At 29.7% G+C, this 20,644-nt stretch overlaps 1 protein-coding gene across 1 annotated transcript; it reads left to right on the forward strand.

Annotated features, from left to right (window-relative positions):
• Positions 1-469: 469 nt before the first annotated feature.
• On the forward strand, positions 470-10,424 carry LOC107443327 (U6 snRNA-associated Sm-like protein LSm4). The gene is made up of 5 exons (XM_016057153.4): positions 470-625; positions 756-797; positions 3,781-3,879; positions 8,501-8,678; positions 10,210-10,424. The coding sequence occupies exons 1-5, from the start codon at positions 623-625 to the stop codon at positions 10,299-10,301; spliced, it is 414 nt and encodes a 137-aa protein (XP_015912639.1). The 5' UTR covers positions 470-622; the 3' UTR covers positions 10,302-10,424.
• The last annotated feature ends 10,220 nt before the right edge of the window (positions 10,425-20,644 follow it).

Genomic DNA, 20,644 nt, shown 5'->3' on the forward strand with positions numbered 1-20,644 from the left:
GTTTACCCAGCTGTTCATGTAAAAAATCCAAACTTTATGCATGAAACGCGCATCAATGCATCTGCGGAGCCACTATAAGAGCTTAATTCCTTTAAAGACGGAAAAGTTAGATCTATCATAACTGAATTTTCCATCATACTTTTGACTGCGGTGAAACTTTGTCAAAAGAATCTTTCTTAAATGTGCAAAAAGTTTATTACATTAATACATTGTTGTGTTCTAAAGGGAACTAAATCAGTATTTGCGTTGAATGTCTATGTTAACGATATTCATTTAGAATGTTTGTTAATGCCATTCGTCATTTAGTTTATCATTTGAATAACGAAAAGCTTTTGATACACGGGATTTATTATTGCTAGAATATATTTCTTTCGAGAAAATGAAATTTGTGCAGCTCTTAAGCAAATCAGACAGAATCAAAAATTGGTTTTTTGAAACCTTTACTCTTTAAGCTGTAACTGTGACTGTTATACATATTTTTCCGGTATCAAATTTTAGCAAATGAAAACAAATATTGTATTATTTCTGGTAATACTGTTATAAATAAAATAGTTTTTGTTACTCTTGCATTAATTTTATACAATATAAATTGTAATTTTGGTGTGTTGCAAATAAAACTAAAATGGTAAGTTTTCCATTTTGATAAGCAATTCTATGATAAACATTTAAGCTCTTCTCAAACGAAGTTTTTCGTTAAGCATAAACATCTTATATTTTTAGTAAATATTATTCATTTTACCATCGTTATTTTTCAGCTTCCATTGTCTCTTCTAAGAACAGCACAAAACCACCCCATGGTAAGTTGTTTTAAAAATTTGTGGTTTTATAGTAATATAGGCTGAATATGTTCAAAGTGAACAATGATAACTATTAATTATATCTTTCTGGTTTGAAAACTTTTCTGTTTGTAAATGTACAGAGTTGGTAAGGGTATTGAGTTGCTTAACAATTTTGGATATGGTTCTTTTTAATTGTTTTCATGAGTAAAACACTTTTTTACAACACATTCTAAATTTCGAAAGCTAGATTATTTGGTGATATCCTAATCACCAGATTTATACTTTGAGATAATTATTTTTATCCTGATGAGGATATTGATCTGTCATGCAAACTATAATCACCAAGGCATTAAATTGATTTTAAATGGAAAACATTAAAAAAACAAGCATGTAGATGTTTACTCAGGGGGGATATTTCCGTATCTTGATCTGTTGCGCCAACTGCAATCGCCAAGGGGCCAAATAGATTTTAAACTTGCAATTTAAAAAAAAAAAGCTTGTATATGTTTGCTTGGGGGTGGTTACGAGTTATACCTTTCGAGTTGGTCCCTTTCTGTGATGTTTTTTTTAAGTTTCTAACGGGCCGTTGCCCGGAAAATGCCAAGACTTGGCGATTATTCTGCCACAGATCAGGATATGAAAATCTCCCCGATAACTTGTCACTCTCCTCTTTATAGTGCGTTTTTCGTATAAACAAATAGGTTGCAAGTATTTTGTTCAAGTTTGCTAGAGATTTTCTCGGCAATTTCAAGATTTATATTATAAAGGAATAAGAGAAGAGTTATTGTGTTAGTTATAAATAGAGTAGAACCTGGATCAATTTCTCAAGGGACCATGCAAAGGCGGCGATTATTTGAATTAGTGAATTTGTACAGATAGCATCTTTGTAGTTTTAAGCCAACTTTTGGCCATTATCTTAATTTGATCATCATACATCTTAATTTGGATGTTATATGTTGATATTATCCCAGAAAAATGAATGAAATTCATTTTAGGGAAAAATAAATTTATTAACCCCTTAACTGCCGAGTAAAATTTATGCGATTCATTCCCCAGTGCCACCGTTTTTCGCTCAAGTGCACTTTCTTACGCTGTGTTTTGGTGGGGAAAAATGATGCACCCGTTGCAATTTAAAAACAGTTTACTTTTACAAGACAAGAAAAAGGAAAGAAAGAAAATACGGAATTTAAATTAAATAATAAAAATACAATATAAAAGATGTTAAAACTTAGCTGTTGCATGATAAATCCTGATACATGGAACATAAACCAACATCACATTGGCACTGATAGCGGGATTCATGACGAATTTTTTTTCTTGGACAAACAGAATATTTTCGCGATGCATTTTTCTTTGAAGACGTTGATGGAAAGAATAAAAAGCACCAAATAGACACGGGAAACAAAAGCAAAAAAAGAATAAACCCGAATAGAGACATGCAAGCAATTAATACGATATCACTTTTCTATAACATCCTTTCCCCATGTCCCCTCCTCCGAAATTAGTAATACATTTGCAAAGCAAACACTTTCAAGGTCATTTTACTGCATTCTGAAGTAGAGGGGTGTGGTTCTATTTATAGCAGCGCAATGCAAAGCATCGTACTTCGGGAAAGCGTATATATACGCCTGCGGCAGTTAACGCATCGTCTGGCCGAGACGTATATATACGCCCGTGGAAGTTAAGGGGTTAAGTAAATGTTAAGAAGAATGGCGAAATTAAAAAATATAAAAGTAAAGAAAAGATGTTCCTTAAAGGGATAAAAAGAAATAATTTTCTTCGTATCGAGAATTTCTGCTAAGATTATTCAACGGTTAGGTCTGGGAGGCCCCAAAGGCCCCCCCCAATCTTCACTCCAAGAGTTCTGAATTTAAAGTGTAAGAATTGGTTCCAATGGATGGTTAGGAGCACAGGAAGAGATCCAAGGTTGGCGAATTATGGAAAGATAACGTAGCCGAAAATTAAAGCAATCAATATTAAATTTGAAAATAACTTGGCGATCTCGAATTGCCGAAAAGAGAGTTAAAATTAGTATAACAATGGACTGGAAACATATTTGTGGTAAGAAATAAAGAATAAAGTGTTATAAATAGATTTTTGTTCTAAATTTAGTCGCAACATTGAATTAGCGAGTCTTACATAAGTATTGAAATGAAAAAATAAAAATTAAATAATTAGTTTATTTCAATTAAAATTCAATTACGAAGGATTAAAAAAAATAAGTTTCAGAAATTAAAGAAATTTTATAATCTGGGAAATATATGATGCCTAATATGGCATCACAAACCATTCATTAAGAATGATAAATCCAAGAAAACAACCAATGCATGTCAACATAATATCAAATAATGAATAGAAAATGTATGGAAATTAATAAATTTACAATAATTTACAATGATGCAAAAGAAAGATTAATGTATTTATTTGTTTAAAATATTTGGACATTTTTGTTCTCTTGTCAGTGCAACCAACAGAGTTTCCCATTGTTTTAAGGGCTTTGAGGCCTTTCAGAAATGTGTGCTCTAATTGATTCTGTTACGTTACGTATTGTTGATTAAAAAAATGGTTGCACAAACTGAAAATTGCAAAGTGATACTGATGAAAACGGAAAAACAGAATTACAATCAGTGCTTTCATTTGCAGAATGCCTTAATGTCTTTGAAACGATGGGGAACTTTTTGTATTCTACAAACTTACAGAGAACAAACTTTCCAAACATTTTAAATAAATAAATTTGTTTTTGCATTCTAAATATTCTTGTAGTAAGTACAAATGTTTTTTATTCTGAATGTTTATTTATCAATCTTCAAGTTAATCACTTTATTATGTTTCTTTCATTTTAAAGTGATTATTTAACATCTTATATTGGCCTGCGTTCATCATTTTCCTGTATCGTTTGTTATGAATGGTCGTATGGAAAATTATCGATTTGTCTTCTACTGTATTTGTTTTGTTGTTAATTGTTGATAATATTTATAAATTCTGTTTTCTAATTTTTCAGCTTGTAGAGTTAAAAAATGGTGAAACATATAACGGTCATCTTGTCAACTGTGACAATTGGATGAATATCAATTTGAGAGAAGTTATTTGCACTTCGCGGGTAAGTTGTATTTGTCTCTCTTCCAAAGTATTCTTTTTATTTTTTTTGTTTATTTACAAAATTGTTACCGCATTTTAGCATAACAAAATTAAGTCCATAATACATATTAGATTACATGTAAGACGTAAGGTTTTCAACAATTTTTTATAAAGTATTACCCTCTGGTGCCTTTGTAAGTGAATTGAATTTTTCAAATTGTATGCGACAGCTTGAAGGCTAAAAGTTAAGTTTCAGTAAATGGGACGAAATTTTCAGTCACTGTGTCCTGTTATTAATTTTTGGTTCTCATTATAAATTTTCTTTAATAGTTTCATTGTAGTATTAAAGTCACTTATTCTTTGTCAATTTAGGATCATTCCATGGTGACTAGTGTAACATTCAGAGCTGATTTTATAAAACTCTTTTTATTTTAAACTTGAAAAATAAAATATTATATATATTTCTATTTGTGAATTAGCAAAATACATGCTTTATATGTATCATATCTACCAAGAATTTAAAAAAGTAGACGGCTCTGCTTTCTATTCGCTATACTCGCCAACCCTCGTAATTGCTCATTCATCGTTGTTTATTTCCTCATAAACATAAATATTTCCAACAAAAAATATATATTTTTGTTTCAAAGTATATAATTATAGCAGCATTATTTAAGAACATTTTGTTAATATGTTAATTATAAAATAATAGATTTGAGAAATAAAAAAATTAACCCAAAGAATACAGTTTTTAAGACTTGGAGAAGAAATAAATGGGACGTAATTATACTCATTGAAGAGACGTATAACAATTTAAATCTGGAATGGTTGTTATTGCTATTAAATTTTTATAATTTTTATTTTTGAAAATTTCTCTATGAATGTTGAAATTAGTTTCTAACAACAAGTAACCTCTATCTTTTGCTTCCTTTAATTGACATCTACTCAAGTGTGGCTTATTTTTACAAAAAAAAGGGCAACAAGAGCGCTTTTATAGGAATCAAAAGGCGAGCCTTTCTACACTACACTGAATATTACACTACACTTTTAACACTGAAATATATTTGCAGTCAAATTATAACAGCAGAAGTGCTTTGTGTTTTTAGAAAGGTCTACACATAAGGAATAAAACTGGATTTTATTCATCAACTCATAATATTATAACATATAAAGGAATATATATATATTAATATTATGGATATTATCACATTTTGGAGGGGGGACATCAACTCTATTTCCTTTTTTTATCGCAGTTTGGAAGTCGTCACAACATTAATAAAAACGAATTTGAAAGATTCTGAAATCCATAGCAGTAATTTAAAAAAAAAAAAAATTAATTTATTAATATGTACTTTAATAATAAAGACCATACCATAGTAGACCGTACCATAGTAATTTAATAATAAAGAAAAAACACCAATAGCAAAATTATGTGGATTTCTGTCGAACTCTTCAAAGAAAGGTTACTCAAATGCATGTTTCGAAATTTGCGCATTTGAATAAATAATATCGTAATAACTATGTGAAGATCAATACAAAAAACTAAAACAATAACAATCAGAAAAAAACCCCGCTCGAATCTTCTTGCCAAAAAGTAAATACACAACTGTGCAATTTGAGTTTTGAGTTTATCATAGTGTATGAAATATTTTAAGATTTTTTAAAAACCATGTGAAAATCAATAACAGGAACTGCTGAAAAAACAATCTAAGAAACATATGGATTTACAATATTATTGTTACAAAAATTGATTGCTTAGATGAAGATTTGAATTTCATGTGCAGTAATAATATATGGAAAATACTCAAATTTTTAAAAGTATATGGAAATCAGTAGCAATAATTGTTGAAAAAATGGTGTAATCGCTCTTTAAAAATGAATAATCAAATGCGCTTTTCGGTTTTCGAGTGTTGTAATAATATTGTGTAAAAAAAAATTTCAAGAATTTTTTTTTTTTTTCAAAATCTGCAAATTTGCAACAGTAACTGTTGAAAAAAATACTAGAAACATGGCATGGATTTACAATGATATCGGCACAAAATGAACGTCTCAAAAAGTGATTCCTTAAATGTGTGATTTGAATTTCAGGTGTTGTAATATCATCATGTTTTTAATCGAATATCAGTAGTAATAACAGAATAGCGAAAAACATTGAGATTTTAGAAAACCATATAAAAATTCATGACAATAATTGCAGAAATAATTTTCAAATCACCCACATAGAATTACCACAACATTTGAATTAGATCTAGTTGTGTGTTATAAAGTGATTACTTCAAATGCGGGATTTGTAATTTTCAGGTCATAATCTAATGTTAAAAATATTTAATCGATATTTTTATTTTAGCCAAATACAAAAAGAAGGTATATTCATGTAATTATATTTCTTTGACTTATCTGAATTTGTAACAAAATTTCACTCAGTCATATTTTATTGAAAAGTAAAATATGAAGTTCCTTAAAGAAGTGAAAATTTTTTTTTTTCTAGAGCCAACAATCGATTAAATTTTCGCGATTTCCGAAAAAAAAAAAAAGAAGTTATACTATCAATTTCAAGTTTCAGCAGTACACAGTTCCAGCCACTACGGAATTTTTTAATTTTGAAAGTTATGCCGAGGTCGCGTCTTGCTCCTGCAAGTCTGCGTAAAATAAGTAAATAAATGAAAAAATAAATAAATTCAAGTCATCAAGAGCTCATGCAGAAAAAAAGATAAGAGTTTATTTCAGGGTTGGGTTTTTGCCGTCAAAAACTGGTTTTTGACATGACAGTGGTAAAAACCGTGTTTTTACCGATAAAAACTGTCAAAAACCTACTGTTTTCTTAAATTTATGGCATATAGCGGACAATATATTATTTTCACATAATTGCCCTTATAAATGAATGTTGTAAATGATTGCTATTAATTTTGGAACTATAAACATGTATTCTTATAGAAGGATATACATTCATACAGTAATAATGTAATATGCTTATTGAAAATAGTGATACTTACTTTTATTATTATAGCTTGTTTTGCAAATGATTCAAAATTTTGCACTTCTTAATTGTTAGAAATTAACAAACAAACAAAAAAGCTTGGAACTATTAATAAATTCAAGAATTAAAAAGAATAATTTAAAATTTGGCATTTCTTAAATATTAGAAATAAGCTAAAATAAACTTTCAAAACTTGTAAGTACTAACAAACTCTAAGTCAAGAATTGCTGCTATTTCGTCAAGTTAAAAGCTTTTATTCAGTTGAAAAAGCATATTAAGCAAAACTTAATTAAAAACAAAATTACATGTTCAGTAGTCGGGGTCACGGTACCGAAGCATACGATAGCAAGTGACTAATTTTGCGCATTTTTCATTACCCAGTCACTTTCTGAGTTTAGTATGGATGAGTCCAAAATTCGAGAAGATTCTGTCAATGGAAGCCTGTCATTGAGGATAATGATAACAAACGGTTATTGCAATGTTGCAAGGAAACTCTAAAAGGATTTCCCAGGCTTTTTCATGTCTCATTTCTGTGTAAAATATTGAAAACAAAAATGATAAGAAAAGTTTATTTTATGAGGCTTTCTTTTTATGTGTACACGTGTTTCTCAAAGCAAGATTTTATGAATGAAAGTAATCAATCTTGACATTCTTCAGTAATGTAATATGCCAAACAAAGTGATGCTTGGAAATGTTGAAAATTTTGCTTAGTATCCTAATATTTTACTTAAAATAGTATGTTTTGATATAAACATGTTGAGAAAATGCAAGAATCTGTTCTTAAATATCTTTTAACAACTTTTTTTCTAATTTTATTGCCCAAAAATTTATTAATTTTAAATTATAAGCAGTTAAACTCAAATAAAAATACAGTTTTACCAAAACTATGGGTTTTTGACTTGACGGTAAAAACCATGGTAATAACCGGTAAAAACCATCATGTGTCAAAAACTTGCCAACCCTGGTTTATTTTAAGAAAACTGTAAATGTCTTGTTAACGATATTTTGCAAAAAAATTAAATTGGCGAAATTTTGTTCAAATTCCGATTGAGTTCACGGTGGTTTTTCAAGCGTTTCTTTCCGGTATGCGAGAAAAACAATCTTTTGAAAACAATTTTGCAAAAAAAAAAAAAGCATTTTTTAAATAATTCTGCAAAAAAGTTTTTTGCAGACCCACTTTTGTTCTTGAAAAGAAAACCGTACTTCACTAGTTTCTGGTTCTAATTCTGTAAAAATTCAATAATTTAAATCAGAGTGTTTTATTTTTTATATTTTTCTTACTGAAAAAAAATTTTTTTTTTGTAATCTGTTAACAGAGATTAATAAATTCAGAGGAAAAGGTTTAAATAATTAAGGTATTACTGTATGTAAATAAATTATCTTTATCTCTTGATATAGCTTGTATTATCAGGTTAACTTTTTTCTAACTATTAACTGTTTAAAATATACTTCATCTTAGGCATCCTGTGTTAACTTAATCCATTTTGACTAAACAACACACACATATAGATACACACACATATATATACATGATTTTTATTTATTTATAATTTTTTTTTTGATGTTGCTGAAAATATGCTAACGCATAGTTTTATTCTGTTAGTTTCTGTATTTAATTTTGAAAGTTAATTAGTTTATATCTTATATGTATTTTTATCTTGTGTTTTAGGATGGGGATAAGTTTTGGAGAATGCCTGAGTGTTATGTTCGAGGTAGCACAATTAAATACATGCGTATTCCAGATGAAGTTATTGATATGGTCAAAGAAGAAACTTTGTCTAAAGGTCGGGGTAGAGGTGATTTAAAAAGAGGTGGAATGGGTCAAAGAGGAAGAGGAGGTGGCAGAGGTAGTTAAAACTATTATTTTTGCCCTTCATTGAAATAATTTTTTAAGCTTTTCTTGTTTTAAACTTAAAAAACTACTTTTTATAACAATGCAGCACTTGCTTAATTTGGTTGTCATTGTTTATTTGTGGTCAGTTTTGGTTTTTGGTGCATGTAGATGTTATATATGTCCAGTCTGCACTGTTTTAAAAGCTCATTTATAATTTATTTGTTATTCTAGTCCTACATTTTTCAAAATGAAATGATTCCAGGAAAGCTTTTCCCAGATTGACAGAGTAGCCCAGCTATGAACTAAATTATTTTTTATAACATTTAGTTAGGGTGCAGAACTTTTACCATTATCAATCAAATACTTAATCCTGGTGAATAGGTTTCATATTTTATTATTAGAACATAGCATTTTAGTGTTGGAATTTTGAATTTAACTTTATATGCTTATATTTTCATGCTTTAATCCAGTGCCAAAAGTAAAAGACATGTTTCAAAATCAAGTGATTGTATTTTGCATTTCATTATTTTACATTTACTATATTTTACATTTCATTATTTTACATTTACTATATTTTACATTTCATTATTTTACATTTACTATATTTTACATTTCATTATTAACAGAAAAGATTTTTTCCTGTGTACAGAGCACGAAATAAATAAATAATAATGGAAATGAACAGAAAAGCTGAATAACTTTAACTCGAATAATTGGGTTTTTACATGCTGACACATCTCAATTTTAATCTCTTTGGATTTGACTTAAATTATGCTAATCAACATGAGCTGATGATATTTTAAGTAAAGGAATTTCCTTTTATTATACTGGATATAAATTTTTGAACCTCAAAATATTGCGGGTAGCTGAAATCTGAAAAATATGGTTAAAATAATTTAATCAGGAGAGCAGTCAAAAATTTATCCTCTTGATTTTAAATTTACTTTTTGCGAGTTTGGCTTTATCTATAAAACCATTAATTATTGAATTTATCTACAAAATGAATAATTCTAGGAAAAGTTATTAAGTTGTCTATTTTTTATTTTGCACGTTGTACAGGTTTTTTTTTCTTTAATTTTGAAATATTTTTGTTGTTTAAACAATTTTTTTGTGAAGTTGATTTTTGTTTAAGTGGGTTAAAACTACTTGATTTTATATTTTAAGAAAGATTATAATTTACAGATGATGAACTATTTTGTTTATTCTTTATTTCGTATGATTTTTTATATATTTTTATTAGTGTAAAAATTATGAATTTAAAACTTTTCTAAATAGAATTTTTGAAATTTTTTTCAAACGTTTTTTTAAGTTAAAATGTAATGATCTTAATTTTAAAATGTTGAATTTTGAAAATTTTTAAAAATTTTTGAACTCTTCATATTATTTTATTTTTGTTCTTTAATTGTTGTTAGTAAATAAATCCATTTTTTTGTTCAAAAAACTGTTATATGCATACTATTTATTACTGCAACCTTCCCCTGATGATTAAGTTTATTGTGTTTGCTAATACTTTTTCCTTATTGTTTTCCATTTTTTTTCTGCAGGTACTTTTGGTGCGAGGGGTGGAGGCCGAGGTGGTGGTCAAAATCGTGGACCTGGTCATAACAGACCTGGCTCGAGGCCAAAACCTTCATAAAATTTTAGATCTTAATTATTTCAGCATATTGTTTTCATTCGAATGTATAAGCGGAATACATTTCATTAAAATCTCATTGAAAATGTTGTAAATATTAATAAAAAATCATATTTATTTTTGTTATTTTTGCCTCATTTTTCAAAGTAGCTTACATTTATCGTGTTTTGCTATCTGTCAACTAATACTTTTGACTTTTTTATTTATCAACTATTACAATTTAGTTTAATTAATAAAGAAGAGCACCGTATGCAGGGCTCGAAAAAACTCAAAAATTTTACCCGCCCCCGAGGACGGCTTGTTCAACAATGTACCCGTCCTCCTATGAAACTAACCCGTCGCTTCCAAATAAATAAAAATATAATTTTCTCTGATTTACTACAAACATTTATATAAATTGCATAATGAATTAGTAGTTACTAGGATTACAAATACTAGGATTGCATTATACAGTAATAAAAGGAATACTAGGTTACTAATAGAAACCTAGTATTTCTTTTATAAAATAATTTATTTCTTTTATGAAATAATTTATATCTTTTATGAAATAATTTACTTCTGTTATGAAATAATTTAAATGACAAATGTCAAGTTATCTGGAATGTCAATTTATCCGAGGGTACTGCGTTTTTTAAATGAATCAAATATGACGCTTGCCAGTTCCACAATCAAGCTAATGATTTACAGAGGTTTCTGCACAAAAATCTGAGAGGGGTTTTCCATTTAGGTAGATGCTCATAATTGCGTTTAACGCTTCTTGTTTAAGACCAGTATGTACTGCTCTTTTTTTTTTTTTTTTTGTAAGTTCATTGCTGAAAAGTCCCTTTCAACCGCTGAAGTACGGGAGACAGAGAAAACGTCAATTCCACCATTGTCAGTATGTTGCTGTATTTCTAGATTAGAGGGTCATTTTAGAAGTGAGGCGCTAGACTCTTGTAAGATAACAAAAATTGAAAATGTATCACCAACATTAACGGGAAAATGGCCGTCCACGCGGACGTCGGATTCGAGAAATTCGTTGTCCGCGGGGAATTTTTGACCGCCGAGGACGGGTGGTTTTTCGAGCCCTGACCCGATGGCTTGTTTCAACCAATATGGTTTGTAATATAAGTTCCCAACTTAGCCACTCGATGAATTTTAGGGAAGCACTAGCGAAATTATGGGTGTTAGAATGTGTGAAATTTATGCACCTTAAAATTTGTATTGAATATTTACATATAATATATTAAAGTAATTATGTTAATAATTTTTTGAAGCTCTTTTTAACGATGATGAGAGAATACCCGACTAATCGCTTAGCAATTTTAAAATTGAACGGAGCTATAATCTTTGTATGAATTTAAAGTTTTTGTATTATCTTCAAATTTCTTAAATTTTCCTCTAATAGGCTGATTTATTATTGAACTAAAAAAAAAAAAAGAATGCATTTATAAAAGATATTAGAAATCTACTATTCAAAAATTTAAAGTCTTTTGTTTACTTTTCTCATGATTCATAAAGATGTTTTTAATATATTTTTTAGCTTAGTTTGTTTGTATAACTTATGTGTTTTTTCTTCTAATACAGTTTAAAGGCATATTATTAAAATAAAATTATTTTCAACTTGCATAGTATAATTTTATCATTTGATTTTAAAATATGTTTGACTCAGTTTCAATTTGAATTTTTTTTTTTTAAAATGTTGAAATTTAATTTAATCGTTGGAAAAATAGTTCTGCGAAACTCTCCCGGACAGGTGATTAAAGAATTTATTTTAAGATTAAGACGATATATAAGTTGTTGGGAAATTTTAAGATACTTTAAAATGTTGACTACGTATTCGTATTAATAATTATAAAATATATAGTGAAGAAATTTATAAATATATTATTTCATATCTATGTATGCGTATGTATATTATTGAAATCGTATATATTATTGAGAAAAACTAAAAAAATAAAATGTAATCACATTAAGCACAATCCGGTGTATAATTATGTTCTATCAGAAGCATGCTTTTATAAAACGCTACATAACGTTGAAAAAAGGGTTTTTATTCAATAAAATTTTTTATTCAAATTTCTTCACTAAATTGCAAAAATTTTTTTAGACTACTGAAAAAGAAACATCGTATTTTATAGTTTAATAAAAATAAAATAAATGCAAAATTATGAAACTTTTATTATAAAAGTAAACATGAATTTGAATGCTTTTGAAAGTATGCGTGAAAGAGGACAAGGAGAGCACATGTACGCAAATGTGGACAGGTAAGTTTTAGCATGCAAAATAATATAAAATGCGATTCACTAAAAAATGACGAGAATAGTGATAGCCGCAAGGCGATCACAGGTTACCCATTGGCAAAATGGTTGTTGTCTAAATTTTTTTTTTTGGAAAAGCAGCTTTATTTTGTTTTCATCTTGGACATCTTTAACTGTTAATCCTGAACTGCTCGGTACACAATTTTGCAGATATATTTAAATGAAGTTGGCACATTCTGAGTAAATTCTTTAGATGTCTGAATAGACATTGAACAGCCAATTGAGATCAATATTATTATTTTAGGATTGGTACAATGGTGTTTGACGGAGATTGTAAACTGCATCATACACCCGTTTCGGATTCACAAGTTCATACATGAAATATGATTTGAAAGCTTGGCTTTTTATCAATTTTGCATGAATAGTGAATGAATTATTTATATTGCGTGGAAGACAGTCTACGGTCTTGTGCAAGTTATTGGGTACGTTGACAATGGATCCTTTTATCCGTAACTGGTGATCAACGCCCAGTTATCGTATTTGCATGAAAGGGGTTCGGAGAGTCACCATTCGCTCTTCGGTAGGGTTCGATTCTCTCATCTACTTTGGTACTTTTGTGAGGGACTGGCTTCATGCTTGCGTTTGCGAACGGAATCCTTTCGTTTTTCCCGTCTACACTCTTTGGCTTTTTCAGCCTTGGTCAGTTTAGGCCTTGGCGTCGTTTTATTTTCTTACTTCAACTCTAACTTTTGGGACAGTGTCAATCAATTTGGACCCTCTTTATTTGTGATATTCACATGAATTAGTATTGAAAACGATCCAGTTTGAACTATAGGTTAGAATTTCTGAATCTTAATTAAAACAATAAAGACAAGAAAAAATCGTTCAAATGATGAAATTCTCTTTTATTCACAACTCAAAAAGTATTTATGGGATCTCTCTGGCCCCATATCTCAGAAATAAGCTCACCAATTTCATGTGTAACAAAATTAAAAGTGGAAAAAAGAACTTTAAGAAAATTATCAAACTGCAGCTGTCGCCATAGCAACGCATGCTCACTGTTACTCTTGATAATTGAAGTTGGAAAGTGAGGACGCCATGAAATCCAAACCAAAAACCCATTCTACCAATGGGTAAAAAAGGCGATGGTTTGCAAATTGAACTTACTACATTCATTAAGGCCCAACATCATTTTTTTTAAAGTTTTTGTTTACACTTACCCTGTGACATGAGATCAGTGTAGACAAGTCATTAAATTAATAGAAAAGCAGTTGGAATCAAAATAGACCGATTTACTCTAAAAATATCGCAGTGTGTAGATAATCTTAATTTTTATTCAATTGTAGGTGAAGCAATCCTAGATAAAACAAATAAATGCCAACACAAATAGTGCTTGCGTCTTGGCAATAGCAGTTACAAAATTGAAAAAGAACTTAATGCTTTTTTTTTTTTTTGCATTTTATTCTCCCATTTTGCTTCAAATAACTACCATTTATTCATTATTATAGGAAAATATCTCGGGTATTTTATGTTATAAGTTCGCGCTTGAGTCGATATAAAAAATAATCAAGAAAAAATTAGACATGTTGCTATTTACAAAACCCTAACATTAATTTTGAAATTTTTAACACTTAATTTAAGAAAGATAAAAAAAAATATTTTTGTACCGTGAGGAATAATTTCATTTCTCATTTATTTCCTCATATTGTGCAGGTTTACAGATACTCTTTTATTTCATTCTGATTTGTTTAAAGGAAATTTATATTTCACTAATTGTGTCTTTTTGTGGTTACATATTAAGTAAGGATCTTTTGTTTAAATAAAAACCATTATTTATTTAATCTTAGTTCCCACAAAAAATTGAATTTTTAACCAATCTTTTTTTTATTTGTATACAAATGATATAATCATTTAAACAATTTCATATTTACGTACAATTTATATACGTAAAATTTTTTTTTTCTTTCTATTCTATAGTTTGTACGTTCTGTGGCTGTTGGAAGCCCGCTCCAAATACCTCCAATCAACTTATCTTCAACTTGCGAAGTGCAGATCACCGAAGTCAAGCATCACTGGCTGCGGTCAGTGTGCGGGTGGGTGACCACTTGGATCAGTCTACGTAGGGACCGAGGGTGTGCGGTATTGGTCCTCGTTAAACTGTTCTACCGTAAAATGCTCGACTTCGCGTGCAGGTCGTTGGGCTACCGAAGCAGGGGTGCCATCCTCTCTGCAGAGGATCAAAATTGTGATGGCATGTCTTCGGATCATCCTCAGGGATGTTTCCCAGACCGTCGCCAATAGCCTATTGTGCAGCTCTAGTGCGACGTAAATTAACAACAACAACATCAACTTGCGAAGTTTATGATTTAATGGTTGTTAATCGCTTAACGGTTTGATAATAATTCTCTTATAAATATTTTAGATATTTTTTTCATGAAAATTAAACTGCAATAAAAAGTTAAAATTTTAAAGAATAATAACACATAATTCACGATTTTTATAAACTTAGGGAACATTCTTACTGAAGGTGGTTCTGTCGTTTTACTTTATATGCATCAATCAAGATTTCGATTTCTAAAAGTATAATATGAATAATAACATTAAATATATATAATGTATATATTTAATATGAATTTTTATTTTGATGAAAGAGTGATGAGAAAAATATTTTAATTGCAGAGCTGGGAAATATTTTTTATTAAAATGGAAAGTTTTTTTTTCTACAAAATAATAAATTGTACTCAAAATCGTTTCTTCATGATCTTTATGATAAAAAGAAGGAAATATCTCCACTGTTCTTAAAGATGAAAACCGGTTTAAGTTTTTCTTTTGCTTTCGAACTTATTCAGAAAAGTTTGAGCTTACTCCAAAAACTCCGAGTCGGGGAATTAACCCTGAATTAAGTACTCAATATACTCACAATACTGTACTGTCATTTAACTATTTTGGCAGGCAAACATAATTTTAGCATTATTAAAAAAGCCTTAAGTTAAGCGAGTTGTGTTAAATTCTGCTACTATATATTCTAAACATGAATAGCAATAATAATGATAAAAACATGAAAATATTTTTGCCATCTATTAGCTACAATCAAATATTTGTATTTCAGTTTTTTTAACCTTTACGTTCGTTTGAAAATTTTTATTAATTTATACTAATTAATTCGCACTTGTGTGCATACGTGTAAAAAGGAATTATGAGAAGTTAAACAGCTCCTAGCTTCGAGAGATAAACATTTATCTATGCTTGAGAATCACAGAAATAATAGAATTTTTTTTGTATTTCTTATAAATTATTTACTTTATATTTTTTGTTTAAATTTTATTTATGTCTCAATTACATTTCTACTTTTAATTTTAGATTATTTTCATTTGGTTGCTAACTTTGTTTTTTATATAGGGTTTGAATATTTTTTTTGAAATAGTTTTTCGAGTTTACAGTACGTTAAAAAAATGATTTGAAGAAAATCGAAAAATACCTAAACGAACCGGTTTCTGAATGATATGCTGCTTTTTAAGCAGTTGAGCTTTTTTTTTTAAATAAAATTTCTTTGATTTAAGCTCCTTCTTATTATTTTGTCTGTTTTCATTTTTATTCTTTCGAATGTAAGCGTCTATTACATTAAAACAGCACAAAAATATTTGCAACAATTATATATATACATATTTAAATACTTCAGTATTTTTGTGTGTCTAATTCAGTATTATATCGCATATTTTTTTGAGATAATATATGTCAAAAAAATATGTTAGCAACAACGTGCAAATTTATCATTTTTTTTTAAAATTCAAATTGAGTCACATAATATCTGTTACTTTCTCATTCTCAAATTCAGATTGAAGTTAGAAAGAAAGAATTCATGATTTAAACAAATTGTTTGTTGAATAAATAACACGCAATAATTTATTTCATTTTCTTTAAAATGTAGAAAGAACAATTGGAAATAAAAAAAGAAGAAATAGATATTAACTCATCTTATTTATTTTACAAATGTTTTTAAGGTAAAGGTTAAATATTTTTAGTTCTTTGTGAGACTGCAGTAAAACAGTTTTTGTTGACTATTGAGCTCTTTAACAAGTGTGTAAAATGTTTTTCTTTCTTTTTACCCGAATGTAAATAATTGTCTTTAGGTTCTTTTATTGTTAATAGTGTTTGGATTAAGTCCAACTAGACTAGAAGGAGGAAGAGAAAATAAAAAAAATAGGCAACTCAAAAAAGAGAAAACTATCAATTAGTAAAAAGAATCCGAAATACTTTGTCAAAGGTTTATACCATCTTGGTTAGTTAATTTTTTTTGTGTGTAGAATTGTAAGTTTTTTTTGCTTATCTTTTTTTAATACGTGGCATGAAGTGGGACTTATGATTTTGAATTGGTTTAAGTGCATTTCTGTGTTGTCTTGTCTGGACTTGATCATTTCGAAATCCGTTCTCCTTGCAAAACAAAAAACAAAAACAAAATGGGCCGTCAGTTTTTTCTTTACTTGAAAGAAGAAACTTAAATGTTTTAAGATATTTAGTTATTTTTTATTGAATAATTAATATCCTCATAGAATTAAATAAAAATGGCTTTAATGAAGTAGAAATACACTCTATAACAAAAAAATCGACGCACCAAGAACGCACTAAGACGCGCAAAATCGACGCTCGATCAGGCTGAAATAATGCCGACTGGGGACGTATAGTCTCTAGCGACGAATCTCGCTTCCAACTGTGTCCTGACGATCATCGAATACGTGTTTGGAGACGCAAAGGGCAGAGGGTGGGGGGGGATCCTGCTGCACGCCACACCGGCCCTCAGCAAGGCATTATGGCCTGGGGTGCCATTTCCTTTGACAGCCAAACTCCTTTGGTCGTCATTAGAGGTACACTCACTGCACAGCGGTACGTCGACGACATCCTCAGACCTGTTTTGCTACCGTTCATTTTGCAGCGCCTTGGGCTGGTTTTTCAGCAGGACAATGCCAGACCACATTCGGCACGTGTTGCTATGAACTGTCTGCAAAATTGTCAAACTCTTCCTTGGCCTGCCAGATCACCAGATCTCTCTCCTATCGAGCATGTCGGGGATATGATGGGAAGGCGATTGCATCTGGCACGGTATGTTGATGACCTCGTTCGACAATTGGATTGAATTTGGCAGGAAATACCGCAAGAGACCATCCGGGAGCTTTATCGGCCTATGCCACGCCGTGTGGCAGCTTGTATCCAGGCTAGAGGCGGGTCAACACCTTATTGAACTTGTTACTGTAACTCTGCAATAAATTATTCAATTGTTCTGAAATTTTAATTATTTACTATTCTGTACATTGTCTTCCTATCCACCAATTTTCGTTTCAATCGGACAACTCCTTCTTGGTGCGTCGATTTTTTTGTTATAGAGTATATATAAGAGGCTTAGGATAATAAAGAATAACGAAAAAAAAATGTTCCAAATTTGACATTTTTACATTAAACTGTTCTATATTATAGTTTCCAGGTAGGTATCCTACAGTTTTACAGTATTTCCCCTACATCACAGCAACCTCTCGTTGCGCACACGAAAATCATGGTGTTCTTACAAAAAGCTCTCGTGAATTATTTGAATATGGCCTATCGTTATATTGCATCGTGCCTTTTATTTAAATCTTTTTTATTAGACACTAAATGGAATTATTTTTACAGGAAAAAGAAAAAAACACATTACTCATGCACTAACAAATATTATGCAGGATAAGAAACTAGTTCATATTAAATATTAAATAGTTTGATAAAGCTTAGTTTCATTGCTGGACTGGAATTTGTTACCAGATTAAATCTTTTCGAATGATATAATTTCTCTGTTATTGCTTCACTTAGTGTGTGGACTTTCAAGACTTTCTTCCGAATCATTATCTAGGAAATTTTCGAAACACGTTAAAAAAAATATTACTTCTCTTAGTAATTACTGCTAATGATGAAAAATCAATGAAATTCTGCTCCTCTTTTTTGAAAGCAAATAATTTATATTAATTAAAATGCAAATTTGTCTATGTGTTTCTCTTTGAACTGCAAAACCGTTTGTGTTAGGGTCTTAAAATTTGGGCAGCAAATGCAAGGGATAAAATTCCATTAAAAATTTACTTAGTTCATCTGAGAAAAAAAAATTGAAAGTTGAATTTTTCTCATAGGTTCAACATTAGGCATTTTAACATAACTTTTACCGATTTTTTTTCTTCAAATATTAAAAAAATGGTATAGTGTTGTTTGCTAGATTACTGCTCTATTTAATCATAAAAACAGGCAATAGCCCTTTCTTTAATATTTAATTATTTTTTATTCATTATGTCAGTTGAGCTCAAAGATTAACGAGGATTAGATTAGAGCCCCTGAATTAGAGGCCGATTATCAGCCGTTTCGGAGCAAAAGCTTTTCCTCTAATAATGAGGAGCTACAGTTTTCCGCAAATAATCGCTGCAAACGACTACCTTTTTTTAATGCTTATTCAAATTCACTGCAACTTTTATTAGCGGTTAAAAATTTTATATAAAATTTGTGTATGTGCTACATGTCAATTACATCAATATTTTTTATAAATGATTTCAAAGTAAATTTGGCACTGAATTTCCTATTTCTGTTAGATCTGGGTGTTTCCAATATCTTTTCAGATTTTTAAGGAGTTTGGAATATCGAAAATTGTTGAAATAGCACCAGGTTTTAATTTATCGTTACCATCTTTTCTATTGATTTCTTGTTGAGATTCTTTAAAATGAATCTGCAAAAATATTTTGAATGCTCTTTTTATATTTTCATACTTAAACTAAATCACATAAAAAAATTTAGAGTTTAAAATTTATGAACATCCTCCCATGACATTTTGAAAGCAGGAACTAATTATTTCAGCAATTTAACACAAGATTTTCAAAGGAAAAAGCATTGATAGATCCAAAAATATATGAAATATCGCATATTAAATAGATTTCTTATGATAAATGCAAAGAAACTGTTTAAACTTCATGCGATATATTACCATAAATAACTAAAAAATATACTTAAATGAGTCAGGATTAAGAAACTAACTACTTGATCGTAGTGAAATAAAAAGGAATATAATAAAAAATCAGGTAAATATTTTTTTTAATAAAAAGAAATACTTAAAAGTGAATACAAAACATGTCGATTCTGAAATAAGTTTGGCGAATTCAGCCAATCTCTGATCTTTATTGATTTTATTGCAGATGAACAATTAAAATTGTTAAATAAATGAATAAATATTGTTTAAAAGTCATATTTTAAATAAATATATACTTAATAAAAGCAATTTCAATGAAAATTCCTATATTTGGGACATAGTTAAAATTGTACAATTCAAGTAACCCTGAAAGTTTTTCACATATTTAAAAAATAAATAAAAAATAGCCGAAAATTAGCATTCAAAAACAAATTCTAATAACTTAATATGGTTAATATACTACATATACACCGAAGAGCCATTACATTATGACCACCCTGCTAATAACATGTAGGACCACCTTTAGCCCTCAAAACTGCTAGCACCCGCCGTGGCATTGATTTCACAAGGTACTGATAGGTAGTCTGAAGTATCTGGTACCAAGCGCTCACCAACTGGTCCTGCAACTCCCTCACATTGCGAGGGGGTAGCGTGGCAGCACGAATTTGGTTTTCCAAGTAGGACCACAAATGCTCTATTGGATTAAGGTCAGGTGAATTTGGGGGTCAAGACATGACTTGAATGTCACTGGAATGTTCCTCGACGATTCAACCCTTATGACATTGTGCATTATCCTGTTGGTAAGCACCATCCCCCGCAGGAAAAACTTTTGCCATGAATGGGTGAACCTGGCCTGCAACTATGTTCAAGTAGCTTACAGACGTCAGGGATTGTTCTATGAGGATTATGGGTCCTAATGTGACCCATGAAAACATTGTTCCTAGGCGAGCCAATTGTTGTAGATGGAGGGTGGTCATAATGTAATGGCTCTTCGGTGTATAAGCAAATAAATCTAATTAGTTGTATATAAATGAGTATTTACGAGGATAAGCGAGCTCCATTTCCAGACTGCCAGTTATATCTTGTGCAATTTATTATCCATTTCTTCTTTCTTTTCAAGTTTTACGAAATCTGAACAT

The sequence above is a fragment of the Parasteatoda tepidariorum genome, chromosome 2 (genome assembly GCF_982258835.1).
Source record: "Parasteatoda tepidariorum strain Cologne lab strain chromosome 2, Ptep-v5.0, whole genome shotgun sequence".
Lineage (NCBI taxonomy): Eukaryota > Metazoa > Arthropoda > Arachnida > Araneae > Theridiidae > Parasteatoda > Parasteatoda tepidariorum.

Bases quoted from the DNA above. Each gene is read 5' to 3' on its own strand.
- LOC107443327 (XM_016057153.4), top strand. The intron at 798-3,780 runs GTAAGTTGTTTT...CTAATTTTTCAG, and splicing joins CAGCACAAAACCACCCCATG to CTTGTAGAGTTAAAAAATGG. The intron at 8,679-10,209 runs GTAGTTAAAACT...TTTTTTCTGCAG, and splicing joins AGGAAGAGGAGGTGGCAGAG to GTACTTTTGGTGCGAGGGGT.